General features: G+C 48.6%; 1 protein-coding gene across 1 annotated transcript; it reads left to right on the forward strand.

Annotated features, from left to right (window-relative positions):
* Positions 1-11,633: 11,633 nt before the first annotated feature.
* On the forward strand, positions 11,634-15,473 carry LOC123413334 (uncharacterized protein At1g66480-like). The gene is made up of 2 exons (XM_045106276.1): positions 11,634-12,630; positions 14,908-15,473. Exons 1-2 carry the CDS (start codon positions 11,818-11,820, stop codon positions 14,950-14,952), a joined length of 858 nt encoding a protein of 285 aa, XP_044962211.1. The 5' UTR covers positions 11,634-11,817; the 3' UTR covers positions 14,953-15,473.
* Positions 15,474-15,775: the final 302 nt, after the last annotated feature.

The following is a 15,775-nucleotide window of genomic DNA, read 5'->3' on the forward strand; positions in this document are numbered from 1 at the left end:
GGCCCGTGACCGATTGGCCAGACACGGACTTCTCTAGGTAGTTATTCTGCTCGTGATTGTGCGGCCGCGATGGATGCTCTCGTCTCGCCAGTCACCTACCCCCGCCGTCTCTCCTCCTGCAACTTTCCGACTTCTTCAGCATTTCTGAGCAGTGCGAAGCGCCGAGCAATCAATCAGTTTTCACCTGTGCAAGTCTTCAACATTTCTGTCTGTCTGTCTCTCTCTCTCTCTCTCTTTGGTTGCCGTGGCGTCGTGGTGACCGTCTCATGATGTGAAGATGATGTTAGGAAACCTCTCTCTCTCTCTCTCTAGCTCTGGCTCGTGCAGCGCGGTAGGTCAATTACGACCACCCGTTGCGCAGGTTGAATTCGCCGGGCTGCTCTCCGGCGACCGTCCGGCCAGGTCGCACGGTTGCTGTCCGGCGACCTTTATGATTCGTTACAAGTATCGGCCTGATTAAGCACGAAGCCGTTTGGTTTCAGTTCATCTTGCTTACTAATTTCTGCTCATGTTCTTTCGTTTACCTTTTCTCTTGAAGCAAAATTGGAACTTCTGCTCGTTTTTCTTCTGTCTGAAAGTATTGCTATCTTCTCGAAGTGCCAAACAAGAGTTGGCTTGGCCGGGTCAGGTGTCTCCAGCACTGCTGCGTCTTGAGATGGGATTGGTTCAAAACTAACCTATTCTAGCTAGCAATATAGCATAGAAAATAAGGGCGACGAGATGCTATTTAAGCCCATAAATCTAGCTGGTCTTTTCATCATCATCATCATCACCGGTCGCGTCGTGGAAATGTTTCCACGAAATGTGTCGATCCAAGCAGTCCAGCACCATCCTCCTCCTGCATTTTTTTACAGAAGCAGCCATGCAAGGGTCCAAACGAACCGTGCTAAGGAGTAGAATAGTGCATTATCAAACAAAAGAGGCAGAGGAAAATTTGTGGAAGGCAAATCGATACTGTATTATTGAAAGAAACAGGCAATGCCGATGTTCCATGTCCTTTGTGCAGCAAGGACTCGCCAACGGGGTCCCTCACAGCGAGTCATCGTCCGGCAACTCGATCAGAGCCCAAACAATTTAAGAGCGACAACCTTGTTAAGTGATTTAACTCGCTGGTTGGTGAAGCATCCACCGCTGGGCCTGTCATTGCTAGGCCTATTTATATCCTGAACTGTTTAATACTGGCTGGATCCATAATTGTTTCGACAGTTCTGATTTTTCCAGCCCCAGTGGATCGATCTGTGGTTCGTTATCACTTTTAGAAGGTGTGTGTGTGTGCCGTGAAAAGTATAGATGACATGGTAATGTGGTTTGGTCATTGGTGCATGCAGTCTTTCAAACCTGAAGCGCATGCATGCTATGCTGATGATCCAAAATGCAGACCACTTTTGGTTGAACTCACTCGCAGTCAGTGTGTGAATTTCGAACCTGAAAATGGGTCCAAAAGGCGCCAATCGTGCCTTTCCAGACAAGTGAAACCGTTCGAGATGTTCTGAGCCTCTTGCGAGCAAGTTAAAACAGTGATTCTGAACCACAAAACCCCTACGCCATCAGCCCATCACCATCCTTCTCTCAACCGTGCCTTTCAGTAATATACGCACGTATCAGCACGCTCGTCGTGCAGCGTTGAACACGGTGTGAACCATCCAAATCCCTGAGTAGAAAAATGCCTAACGGCTAATGCCAGCATTGTTTCAGGAAAGCAACAGTCTGCAGTTTTTCTGCAATCCTGATATTACTGTTTCCAAGACCCCCATCTTGCTGAAAAATGCTCCTATGCTTCAGGAATCGGCCGGTGTGACTACAGCATCGCCCCTTTGATTCATGCCCTCGAAGAGCTAGCTGGTTCAGTACATATTTGACTTGCCCTTGTTTAGCTTAGCTTATTTCAAGGAGAACTGACTCTAATCCGAGACGAAACATCCATTTGGCTGCTGGCAGGATGCCCCATTCCCTTTGATCCTGGCTGAAGCGGAACTTAAGGTTGGCTGCGGTGTCTTAGCAAAGCTATACACCGGGCGTTGCAGCTGTTTGACTTTCTCTACTTTTCTTTGGCACTTGACGGAGGTCTTCCTTTCTCTTTGTTATCGGCCACTTTGACCTTCCTTGTACTTGGCCTATGTGAACTTTGAGTTTGCTAACCACGTGTCCCCTGCGGTACCTTGTACTTGGCTTATGGCACCCCCTTCTGATATGAAATCTTAGCAGCACTCCTGCTAACTTTCAAAAAAAAAAATATTTTTCAAGGAGAGTTGCCTCACTTTGCCAGCAGCCCAGCACCGGTAACTTCCAAATTTAGGCCATGTGCTTTTTGTTTGGCGCCGCAAGGAAATGGTTCTCAGTACACACTTGACACTTGGCTAGAATAAGACAGCTTGCGGTTAGGACAAAGTCATAATCATGCTATAAGCTCTACATAAAGCCTATGGATTTGGGAAACGCTTGTGCTGCTAATCCGTAACCATTATACAAAGATGGGTCGAGCACTGCAAAATTCGCTCCATAGATTCTGTCCTCTTTCTTTCACCACTTCCACATGCCTATGGATGTGGAATACCAGACACGCCCTAGCTAGTTCAAGTTTCTTTTTACAGGATCTCCAACTAAGAGCCAAATTGGACAGAGATCATTCCTATTGCAAAAATATATAGTGATAAAAGATAATATGATACTACGTATTATATTAGTATTATTTTTTGCACACAAAGGGTAATGCAATTTAGCTCAAATTTCCCTGCCAGCACAAGAGTTTCTGAAGAATCAGCCGGAGCTGATATCTTGATTTTAGCAGGAGCTAGATTCCTAGCACATGTTAAGTTGGCGCATATTGTTCACACTGTTTATGTCTCGGTATTTAATCAAAGTTGGTCATTTCAACATTGTCCTTATTGTCCTAGAATAAGAATCGTACATGGAAAATGTGCACAAAAAAGCTCCCACATTCCCTTGCTGACGAACCTGAAATTTAGGTAAGCCGGGGTTCAAAGATTCCCGCAACCGAAGTTAGTTATTCTTCGATCTGACTGCTAGTGCACATGGAGTATGATAAATCTGGCCACCCTCCTCACAATACAAATACAATACAATCTTCCTTTCTTTCCATGGATGCAACGCAAGACATTCTCGTGCGGCTCCATCTCCGTCCATGGCAACGTGTGGAGGAAGCGAGATTTTTTTGCAGCTGGTTTCCGGTTGTTGTGTAGTGTATGTGTCTCCCGCCGCAGCATCTTCGTTTCCCGTCCCGCTCCGTCCCGTCGCCGTCGCGGCCGATGCTTCCTGGGACAGTGATCGTATGGGGGAGGCAGAGGTAGCCATGTGTCATGTGTGCCACTGCGTCTGCGTGGTCAGCAAAGCTAGTTTTATACGTGTGGTAACATGGAGTACGTCAGTGTTACTAGCTAGCTACTAGGAGGAGATGACGACAGAGCGGATGTGTTTTTTATAGCATTCTGGCGAACGGCGGCACGCTGGTCGATGGTGTTGGGACGTAGGTGTACACGACAGGGGAAGTTGTGGGCAGTAGGATGAAAGATCATGCCCACCACGCGCCTCTGTTAAGATCATGCTCTTTTACTCTCCATGCGCCAAAGGCCTGGCCATTGAAGCCTTTCCAATGAGAAAGTAGAGAAATAGTGTTCCACCATGCATGAAATATCTATCTTCTGCCATTGTTTTGAGATTTGTGTCGTGTTTTAATTGATCGTATTTCATAAATATTTTGTTGTGTATCCATAAATAAGAGTGCACTTGTTTCACATGCGTTTTGATACATGATTGAACATCATGATAAATTTTGAAATAAGATATTTTTTTACTAAAAACATACCTAGCACAAATCTCAAAGCAACAATGGTGGGTCGATCTCTCAAATCAGAAAATCCTTCATAGCAAGCCTCCATTCTTGGAACAAAGAAATATTACCTCTGTTTCAAAATATAAAGGTTTGGTGGGCCATTTAGCCTACCAAAACCAATAATGCCAAACAAGGACCGGGTTTCACGGAGGCCTTAATTTGAATAGTTTTAAATTCAAAATTTTCAGTTTGGAAAACTTTTGAAAAAAATACACACATATCTCGAGACCAAGTTTGTTGTAGCCCTTTGGCACCTATGTATCTGGCCCTGGAAGAGTGTGGTTCTTTTGTTGTGTGTTGTGGTTTGTATCGATTCTGTTTGTTGGTGGTTGTTGCTTTATATATAGAACGGGGCGAAAGTCTTTTTCGATATCTAGAGATAAAATATACATGTGTGTAAATTTTAAAGGTGAAAATACGTTAAAATAAGAGCTACACAAAAGGAAAAATATGCCTTTTTAACACATGTATTGTTCATGCTAAAAGTTCTTTTTTTTTGCAGCTGACAATTCAAGGTATTTTCTTTGAAAATTATACACACATACACATTACATCCTTGTATACATGGGTGCATCTTTTAAAACTTTTTAAAATTGAAAGATTTTAAATTAAAACATTCATGAAGCTTCTGTATTTTTCACAACCTTTTTAAAACTGTAAATATTTTAAATTAAAATATTCATGGAGCTTGGTCTCCGAAATGCTCTACTCTACCAAAACGTCTTATATTTTTGGAGCAGAGGTAGTAGCAAGACCACACATAAAACGAGCCAAAAAAACATGACTCATGACGACGAAAGCATGAGGAATCGAGTGAGGGATTTCAACGCATTTCTCATCATAACATGCACCCGTGCCCCATGGAATACAAGCTGTCTCTTTCATATTTCGTGTTCAGAGTTTAGACCCACGAAAACATAACTTGCTAGGGTACGGAGTTTTGACCCCAACAATCCCCGCCTCATGAACCAATATGTAGTTGGATGGTCAGAGGGACAGTGGTATTCCCGATCCACGAGGATTCAAGTCCTGATGTTTCTATTATTTTTAGATTTATTTCAAAAAATTTGACGATGCGTGTTTGAAACGAGACGTTTTCGTCAACGACGAGACGTCTGCGGTGATTTCGTAAATTTAAAGATGATATACCAACTAGACAGGGCCGAGAGGCCTATCGACCTAGCCAATTCAATTTTTTTTTGAAAATGTATTGGTTTTTAAAAAATGGCACCGGCGGTCGTTCGCGGGCTAATTTCAACCTTTTCCGAGCAATCATGCAGCATCACCGCCGACACCCATGCACGGTACTACGTACCACACCAGCGCGGTGCGAATGCGGCAGAACTCCATCGGCTTGGCTAGCTAGCTGGCTTCACCTCGAGGCCCGCTCGCATGGTTCAAACATACGTGCCGTTCGCATCGCACCTGCCCTGCCCTGCCCTGCCGCGCGCCACGTTCCCCGTGGACGCCTACGTGCCGTGCGACTTCGATGCCTTCCTTCGCGCGCTCGCGCTCGCGCCGCACCAACAACAACCGCGACCGCCGGCCGATTGATTGGCCAGGCCGTCGCCGGCGCGGCCACCCACTCAGCTGACCTGCGAGGCGTGTCGCATCTCACACCCGCACCGCATGTGCCGGATGTACGTTCGGCCCTTCGTATCCCTGCCCCCAAAGTCGTTAGCTAGTACTGGTAGTCTGGTACGTACGTACATACAAGTCCAAAATGAACACTCCACGCTGAAACTGGAGGAGCAAACTTGACCGTCGACAGTAGCAACGGGATGACAGCAACCCATAGCTGCAGCCTGCAGGTGCATACACACCGCGAGTGGGACCTGATAAGCATACGAAGGACAGGAAGTGGACAACCGTCCTAATTAGCTGTCTGGCCGGGAAGACGTCTGCGCAGGTGCAACCGGCGAAAACGACGAGATGGATACAAAACAAGAGAGCCAAAGCCAGTACTTGGCTTTTACTACATCTAGACTTAGATGGATGCCGTTGCAGATTCCCTGCCAAGAAGGAAACCGTATGGAGATAAGCCCAACGACCACAGCAGCAGAAAGAACATCATGCATGCACGTAGTATCAGATATCGGCCATGTTGTGCTTTGCTAGCTCGCTCCCGCCGGAAAGAAGGAAGGTGGGTCGTGACGATCGAGCACATGTCATGCAGGATGCTGAGTCAGGATCCTGGGAGGGTGGAGAGATGAAAAAAAGGAAAGACGTGGTGTACGTGGTATATGGATTGGTAGGTCATGAGTCTCGGACGGTCGTGGCACATTTGGTGGCAAGACAAAGACTCGTTCTTCGTTGCTGCGTGCCTAGAGAGGTCCAGAGTAGGCATACACTATCAACATGGTTGGCTAGTCTAACGAGCTACAGTAGTCTATGACCGTTTAGCAGCAGCATCATCTTTTCATGGTCGCCGTAGCATCTTTTAGGAAGTAAAAATTCACACCGCTGCAAACTTTGAGGTTATTAACCTGTTCGTTTTGCAGATCTTTAATCTCGTAGTAGCAAATTGGCCCGTCAGGCGCTTAGAACATCTAACAGTGCGAGGAACGACCAGGTTAATTGAGTGCCTCACGACGGAAACTCGATCGGTTCAAACATGCATATGCACACAATCGCAGGGAAAAGTCCGGCAACAGTCCCATAGACGACAACGGCCGCGCGCGTCCGTCCGCATGCAGAATTGCAGATCCGATCCCGGACGCGACACGACGGTTGCCGTGGATCACCGGACTCCTCCGGGCACGCGATCCCACGGCTAGCTAGGCGGCTTGGCTGCATTAATACGATGCATGCGCGCGCATGACCTCGCCGCCGCCGGAGGAGGACATTCCTCGATCCGGTCCCGTGTGCCGTGACGGGCGCAAAAAGGAAGACTGTAATTGCACCGAAATGTGCCGTGAAGGACGCACACGACGCGTTGTTGTTGCTGGAGCGCCACGTACGAACCCAAGCTCCTTAACAGAAATGGAATTATTGGTCAGAGTAATTCCAACGGGCGATCCATTTCATGGGAGCCGCCCATTTCATACCGCACGATTAAAAGAGATGAACCAACACATTGATTCATTCCTAAAACGCGTCCGCGCGAATTCATTTCCGACACAAATTTAGGACCGAAATGCGTTAGCGCGGATGCGACACCTGCGGTCAACATATTTACGACGGCTGTAGTCGATCTTTTTTAATCCGAACATGCAGTGGGTTTCACCTCATCTGCTTCCAGACCCATCCGTCCTCATCTCGCCACCTCGTCGGCGACCAAACCCTAGCATCGCGTGCCATGACCGTCTCCTTCCAAAACAAGGGCAAGGCCCCCGTCTACCCCCGCCGATCTCCCCGCCGGCCACACTAGCATGTCAGCGTCCCGGTAGGAGCACCTCGTCCCGCTGTCGTACACCGATGTCATCCTCCCGCACCACTGGCATCTGGATCTGGAGAGGATCCCGATGCCGGCATGCCGCGGTCGGCGCGGTTGCATGCGGAGGAGGTGAGTCGCCGTCAGTGTCTGCTGACGCCGTAGCAGCAGCTCAACCCTGCCTACGCGGCTGACTCTCCCCACTAGGAGCTCTGGTTCGCCGTCGAGCACGAGGAGCAGCGCCGATGTGGTGTGCGCGACGTGCAGGCAGGACCGTAGGAGGCCCTCTATTGCCCCAACCCATCGTCAGCAAGGAGGACCAGGAGGCTGAGGTCGCCCACCAAGCGACGTTGGCAGATGTTCTCCGCGAGAGCAAGGAGGAAGAGCGACGCAAGGCCGACAAGGAGGAGGTGGCGTACCAGCAGCGGCTCGCGGAGGCCATCGCGCCGCCGGCCTCCGGCGACTGCGTCATGCCACCTCCATTGAAGATCGAGCCCACACAACCGCAGGAGGTCTACGAGTGGACCGGTTGCCTCCGCGAGTGGGTCAGTGCGCCGCCCATCTAGTTGGGTGCGACACTGGAGCAGGAGGAAGCCTACCTCATGCACTCGAAGTCGCAGCACCTGCGAACGGAGCGCGCCGAAAGCCGACGGCACATGGAGGTGGAGAAAGAGGCGGACGAGGAACGACGAGAGATGGAGGAGGAGGAGCGCGCCTGTGCTGCGCTGCCACAGCCACCAGCACAGCCCGCGTCGGCGGGACAGTCGACGAAGGCATAGGCAACTGTGCTCTGGAACACGGCGTTCCCTGGGCAAGTCCTGCGCCTCTGGTTGACCGCATCGGCCCCGCCGTCGCCGCCGCTTCCTAGAGCTGCCTCCTAGTTTAGGTTTTTTTATGTTTAATTAATGTAATGGGACGCGTAGACTCTCGCTGGCCTTCATCGTCGGCTTTAATATTAAATTAATGCTTGTTTATTATTTTCAGAAATGCTTTATTTTTTTTCATACGCCGGCAAAAATGGATCGGACCAGTGTTGGACGCATACGTCGACCCAAACGCCAAAGCGGATGTTGGTATCCGCTGAGCCAATCCAAACAAACAAAAAGCAAATGAAATGGCCGTTCGTTTGGTCGGCTGGTTGAAGTTGCTCTTAGTGGTACAAGATCAACGTCTAAGGTTGTTAAAATGAAGGCGAACGGTACATGTAAAAGTTGGCCACAAGATAACACGGTGGACGGCGGATTTCGCCATGCTCTTCGACCGATCGAACTCGTTATGTTTGCTAGCACGGTAAAAATGACGTGATCCGATACCGTGAGTGGAGAAGCTCTGCCAAAGAAGCTGCTCGTATGTGGTAATTACAACATCTTGTCCCCTTCTCTGTAACTACAGCCTCTTGTCCCCTCCCCCACCCCTCATGGTCGATCTTTTTTAATTCGAGCGTGCGATGAGTTTGGCCTTATCTGTTTTCAGAACCCACCCGCCCCCCATCTCGCCACCTCGTCAGCGACCAAACCTTAGCATCGCGTGACACGGCCGGCTCCTTCCAAAACAACGGCAAGGCCTCGTCTACCCCCGAGCGATCTCCCCGCCGGCCTCGCTAGCGTGTCAACGTCCTGATGCACAAAGCACGGTGGCACTGGGGCGCTGTGTACCGCTGTCGTACGTCGATTGTCACCCTCTCGCACCACTGACATCTGGATCCGAAGAGGATTCGGTGCCGGCCGTGCCGCGGTCGGCTTGGTTGCACGCGAAGGAGGTGAGTCGCCATCGGCGTGTGTTGACGCCGAAGGAGCAACTCAACCCTGCCTACACGGCCGACTCTCCCCACCGGAAGCTCTGGTTCGCGGTCGAGAACGAGGAGCAGCGCCGGTGTGGCGTGCGCGACGTGCAGCCAGGAGGCCCTCTGCCGGCCCCGCTCATTGTCAGCGAGAAGGTCCAGGAGGCTGAGGTCGCCTACTCAGGCGGCGCTGGCAGCTATCCTCCGCGAGAGCGAGGAGCAGGCCCGTCGACGAGGGAGGCCAAAGTGGCCGACCGCACAGGCCCCCAAAATCGTGGGGGGCCCGGTTGAAACAAAATCGTGAAGGTACATCTTGTGTTTGTTGTCCATCTACAGCGTGAGCCCTAGCGTCGTGACTGCTTTCCCCAATCCTTCACCTTCGCAGGCGGACGCCGCCTCTCGCGATCTGACATGCTCGCAGTGAATCCGTGAATGCTAGTATTCTGCAGATCCGCTCTCCCCAATCTAGCTCCCCTCGTAGTTGCTCCTTGCTAGCACTCGTATTTTGCCCGAAAGTGATTCCCGTCCTCCGTCCGGCCACTGGGAGCTAAACCGATGATTAACACCCAAAGTCAAGAAAGACCGGTGCTTCTGATCTCCTCGGCCAGTATAGGTAATTTATTTATTACTTAGACCAAGACAGTCAAACAACAATAGAAGCTGCATTCTAAGTTTGAACCCACATGTTGTATGTGTTGATTTTTAAATTGATGCATTTGAACAGTTAATTGGTTTTAAACTGAAAAATAACTGTGTGTATGTATGGATTAAATCCGAATTAGTTAACTTGTATATCAATTTTACTTCTTATTGCAGAAAAATAAGATGAAGAAATATTTTTTTCATTGGCGATCTGGAACAGCAAAAGTATATAATGTCTACACAGATGGGAGGAGGGGATGAAGCAAACTATTCGATTTGGTTTCTTTTGTATCCTTTATTATTATTTGTCCTTTTTATCATTTTTAATCTATTTGGTTTGATCATTAAACATTGACTTTCAGTTCTACATATATTGTGCTGTCGAGCAAATTTATGTATGCTTTGGCATGAGGTTTTTCATGAATAGCTATGGGGTATTATTTGACCTCCGCAATATGAGGTATTCTTTGAAAACTTTTTTAGTCATATATGAATTTTCAAAAAATTATGAACCATATTTTGTGTTTCTTCCCGGGCCCCCCAATTCCTGGAGATGGCCCTGGCGAGGAGGAAGAGCAGCGCAAGGCCGATGAGAAGGAGGCGGCGTACCAGCAGGGGCTCGCAGAGGCCATCGCGCCGTCGACCGTCGACGACTGCGTCGTGCCACCTCCGCCGAAGACCGAGCCCACAGAGCCGCAGGAGATCTACAAGTGGACCGACTACCTCCGCGAGTGGGTCAGTGCGCCACCCATCTGGTTGGGCGCGACACCGAAGCAGGAGGAAGCCTACCTCCTGCACTGGAAGTGGCAGCACCTGCGCGCGGAGCACTGGAGGTGGAAAAGGAGACGGAGGAGGAACGACGAGAGATGGAGGAGGAATGACGGGAGATGGAGGAGGAGCGTCTGTGCTGCGCTGGCACCGCCACCAGCACAGCCCGCGCCGGCGGGACAGGCGACGAAGGCACAGACACCTGCGCTGTGGAACACGACGTTTCCTTGGGTCGACGCTGCGCCTATTGTGGTTGACCTCACCGGCCCCGCCGTCGCCCCCGCCTGCCTCCTACTTTAGGTTTTTTTTATGTTTAATTAATATAATGAGACACGTGGACTTTCGCCGGCCTTTGTGGTCGGCTTTTAATGTTTAATTAATGCTTGTTTATTATTTTGAAAAATGCTTTATTTTTTCCGACGCCGGTAAAAAGGATCGGATAGGCATGCGTCGGCCCAAACGCCGAAGCGGACGTTGATGTCCTTGAGCAGATCCAAACAAACAAAAAAATAATAAAATGACCGTTTATTTGGGTCGTGAGGTTGAGATTGCTCTTATTGTGCAAGATCAACGTCTAGGGTTTTTAAAATGAAGGCGAACTGTACATGTAAAAGTTGGCCACAAGGTAACACGGCGGGCGGCGGATTTTGCCACGCTCTTGAACCCGCCGGACTCGTTACGTTTGGTAAAAATGACGTGATCCGATACCGTGGGGCGCCCGATTAGGTACCAAGTCAGTTTTGCATGGCCAATTTAAATTTTACGCCTGCAGCATGGTTCCTCAACTCTGCGTAGCCGAAGCAAATCTACCCTTTGCCACCCTAAAATAACCAAAGTGTTCAGACAAGTACGCATAAAAAGTTAGTAAGATGACGGTTAGTTCTACTTCCACGTCCTTTTTTTTTTTTGGAAACTGCTACTTCTACGTCTTGATCTGCTCTCATTCTAGAACTGCGTGCCTCATTGGCCGGTCAAAACGTGTTTTAATCCTTCACTCATGGTTAATCAGACATGCATGCACTACATCTACTCCAGAACCGACTTTAACCTCCTTGCTTCCACTTCCACGGTGCTATGCCATTGTGGGCGGCTAGCTAAACTTTGTCCCTTTTCCGGCAAGACGCCCAAACGGCAAGGAAAAGGAAAATAATACACGGGTCCACGTCAAGCTCAATAGCACTACTCGCGCGAACTCACCTTCTCCGTCCCTTTTCCGGTGGCCCGTTTTAAATCCCCACACCCCACACGCACAAAGAAGCACGCGAACCGAACCCACGCCCCGCCTCATCGCGCAGCACCAGCACCAACAGAGGAGGAGAGGAGGCGGCAAAAGATAAGAGAAAACGCAGCCGCCACCGGGAAGAAAGCGTAGCGTGGGAGGAAGGAGCGGCGGCCGGCCAGGCAATGGGCAACAGCATCGGCGGCCGGCGCAAGGGCGCCAAGGTGATGCAGCTGGACGGCACCGCCTTCAGGGTGAAGCCGCCGGCGTACGCGGGCGCGGTGCTGGGCGACCACCCGGGCTTCCAGCTGCTCGAGTCGGAGCAGGTCAAGCTGCTCGGAGTCCGCGCGCGCCCGCTCGACCACGACGCGCTGCTCCGGCCTGGCCGGCTCTACTTCCTCGTGGCGCTGCCCCACCCCACCGTGCCCCCGCGCCGCGCCTGGTCCGGCGCGCTCCACGTCGGCGCGCGCGAGAGGCTCGAGTCGCTCATGCTCACGCGCCGCTCGACCTCCGACCTCACCTTCCCGACCTCGGCCGGCGCCGGCACCGCGCCGTCCTCCCCGATGTCCTCCGCCTCCGAGGGCGGGCCGGTCCAGCTCAGGATGCGCCTGCCCAAGGCGCAGGTCGCCAAGCTTATGGGCGAGAGCCGGGACGCCGCCGAGGCGGCCGCTAAGATCATGCAGCTCTGCGCCGCCAACGGCGCTGTCACGCCGGAGCGTAGCCCGCGGTTCCTGCCGACGGCGGACTGGGGCACCGGCGGGCTCGCGCAGACGCCAGAGCGGAGCCCTCGGTTCATGCCGACGCCGGACTGGGGCGCCGGCGGGTTCGCGCAGACCCCAGAGCGGAGTCCCAGGTTAGCCGTAACGCCTCAGTGGGGTGCCAGGTTCATGATGCCGACGGCGGGGAGGGTCTCAGAGACGGCGAAGACGCCGGATAGGTTGTCCGCATTACCCCGCACGCCGGAGTATGCATCAGCGGACAAGGCCGGCCGGAAGCAGGTAATGGTTCTTTCAAAGTTTTTCTATTCCAAATATTACTATCTTTATTATTTTGATTTAGCCATGTTTTGAAGGTCACTGTATAAATTTGGTTACAGTCTAAGAAAATCACTGTGCAGATTTGTCCTTTGTACTGTATTGCTTTGGCATTTTAAAAATATATTCCATACGTCTTAAAATAAATGTCTATTTTATACTAAGTTAACGTAAATTTTATATTAGATCAACGACACTTATTTTGGAACGGAGAGTAGTTTCGTTTTAAAGGAAAACAACAAACAAGGGTGGTATCCCATTGTCCGGTCAAAAAATAATGTACAACACTGTTATTTTGACCAAAACCATTTTTAAAATAACAAATTAACAATACATAATAATTTTTGCAAAGTATATAAATGGTCCACACAGTTTACCCAATATAATTTTTTTGAAAATTTATCTTCCACAAATTCATACCATTATTATATAAATAAAACATGGCATGCAAATATTTTTGATAAAGAGAGCTCCCTTTTCGATTTCATTTAAAAGAAATCACAACGGACAGATCGAGGGGAGAAATTTCCAGGGAGCATAACAAACAAGTTGCTCGATCCGGTTTATACCCATTAGCGTACCTTTGGCCGATCCTTTCCAATCACCGTCACTAATGTCGCAGACTACTTTTTTCGAGCCGAGCAAACACCCCTTTTCATTAAAAAAAAACAGAAATACAACAATTTCACAGAGTATCACAGGAAAGAGAAAATACTGGGACAATAATCGCTCCGGCAATTTGCTAGTTTATCCATGGACATACGTTCGCCATCGAAACGAATGCCATGGCGTAAAATCTAGCACTGCACAGAACATCAAAATACCAACTAAAACAGATCCAAACTCAAACTCAAACAGACATGATGACTATCAAACTACAGGAGGTCTCCATCAACGTGCTCGAAGATTTTCCGGAGTTGTTTATTCCCCTGTGATCTTTTGTCTGGCCGCCTCGTACATTTTCATCAGCTGCATAGTGTTCGATCTCATCGTCTCCGTGCTAGAGCATAGTTCCCCCGCATTGCCTTCCTGTTGGAGTCGTGCCCAATATAAGATGAACGAACACATTAAAAACATAATTTTGAATGGGGTTTTGATCATTTTATTTTCAAACGTAGCCCTGTTCCGAACCAACCAGATAGCCCAGCACGCAGCCGCAAGGCCCACCGTGTAATACTTTCCTCCAGCCGGCAAAAAAGCATTACACCAAGAAAAATATTGCCAATATGAATTGGGGCAGCATTCAGTCCCTAGAGTAACCCCTACAGATCTCCACACAATTCTAGCAACAGGGCAAGTAAAGAAAAGATGTTGTTAAGTTTCCCTTTGACGGCAAAAGGAGCATCTGTGATTTCCAGGCCATTTTTTTCTTTTTCATCACATGCCTAGTCAACACTGCATCTTGAGACAACTGCCACATGAAGATTTTAATTTTCAAGGGTAATCCACTTGTAATGACATCCATGAGGTGGTTTCTCCAACCACTTATACATGGATTTGGTAGTAAACTTGCCATCACCAGTCAAGCCACATGACACTCTATCACTATCACGAGTAAGCCGCAATACCAGAAATAGTATTATGCATCTCTCTCCATTGAACTCTAAGCTCCGGGTTTAACCTTCTTCTAAAGAAGGAATAATCATCCATCGAGCGCATATTTTCCACAGTGCAATCAGGTTCATTACAAATATCAAACAACAAAGGAAATTGATCCTTAAATGGAGGAAGCCCATTAATTGAATCCTGTCATATCCTGGCAATATTTCCGGACTCAATTTTAATTTTCCTCCCCACAAAATATTAATCCTTGACTTTAAGGATCGCTTTCCAGCATGGTGAGTCAGAGAATTTGGGCTTAACAGCAGCCACAGATTTGCCATATCCTGGCATGATTTGTCGTAGCCTACTGTTTGATTTATTGTTAGACAATAGGAGGAGACTTGGCTTGAGGCTCTCCCGGACAATGTAAACATTTGTCGGGCCAGCATCCTGGCCGGACCTGCGTGATGTATGGAATCACAATGTTCCATTAAAAACATCTTATCACCACGGAGATAAGGGATATTACACCATGATAACTTTTCATTAAGATTTCTCTTCATTAGTCATTTGTTTATGTTGAAATCATGGCCTACCATGTTCTTCGTAATGTGTAAACAGATAAACATTTGGTTTGAAACCAATTGTCCGTTGCTTTTACTGACATCTTCTTCCATGATTTCATTTGTTGTGTTTCAGAAGCGAACACGGTTTGTGGCCTTGCCAGATGAGATAATAGCATGACTTTTCGTCTACCTCCATGTTGTTAATGGCGTCTTCAGATTCGTAGTGTGTACAAGTCACTAATGAAACGATCAATGGATGCCAAGCGAGCGCACAATGCGGCCGATTGCATGTCTATCGGCATCACATGCGATAAGGTTAATGATTTCGTTGGCAATACCTCAGCCTCATGGAACGTCCAAAAGCCGCAAGAAGCGTTTATCTGGAAGACGAGGTGATCAAGAGCGTCCCCCTTCCCAATAGACAAGGTGAATTTTGGGCATGCTTTTTTCATAAGAAAGACATGTTTACTACTCATTTAGCGTACACCATGCTGAAAACTTGTCTGGACGACAATGCCTCGAGCTCGGATGCAATGAAGTAGAGAAAGAATTAGGTGAATCTGTAGCAACCTTTGTAGGCAGCCTGACTATTGATGGCATTTGTTTATGGACTTCACATATGGTTCTAAGAAGTCACATCTATCATGCATCTTTGGAGCAAATTATGTGATACAAACAGAAAAATAAAAACGTTTGCGAGAAAACTAAACGTGTGTGAAGATCATCCATCGGACATAATTTTGATATTCAAACCGTGCGAGAGAAAGGGCACACAATCAGGAAGAAAAATGTGTGTGTGATAATCTTAACACACACAAATTATTTTTGAGTTGTGTGTTTTCTTTGGAAAATGATTTGTTTAAATGAGTTGTTTGCGATGACTCGAAGTATCACACGCGTTTGGATAACACTACAATGTGTGTGAAGTTTCACACATAGCTTTGTAAGTGCAACTCATGTCAAGGCATACGATTTTGTGTTGAAAATTGTATGGTCCACTC

This window comes from Hordeum vulgare, chromosome 7H, assembly GCF_904849725.1.
Source record: "Hordeum vulgare subsp. vulgare chromosome 7H, MorexV3_pseudomolecules_assembly, whole genome shotgun sequence".
Taxonomy (NCBI): Eukaryota; Viridiplantae; Streptophyta; class Magnoliopsida; order Poales; family Poaceae; genus Hordeum; species Hordeum vulgare.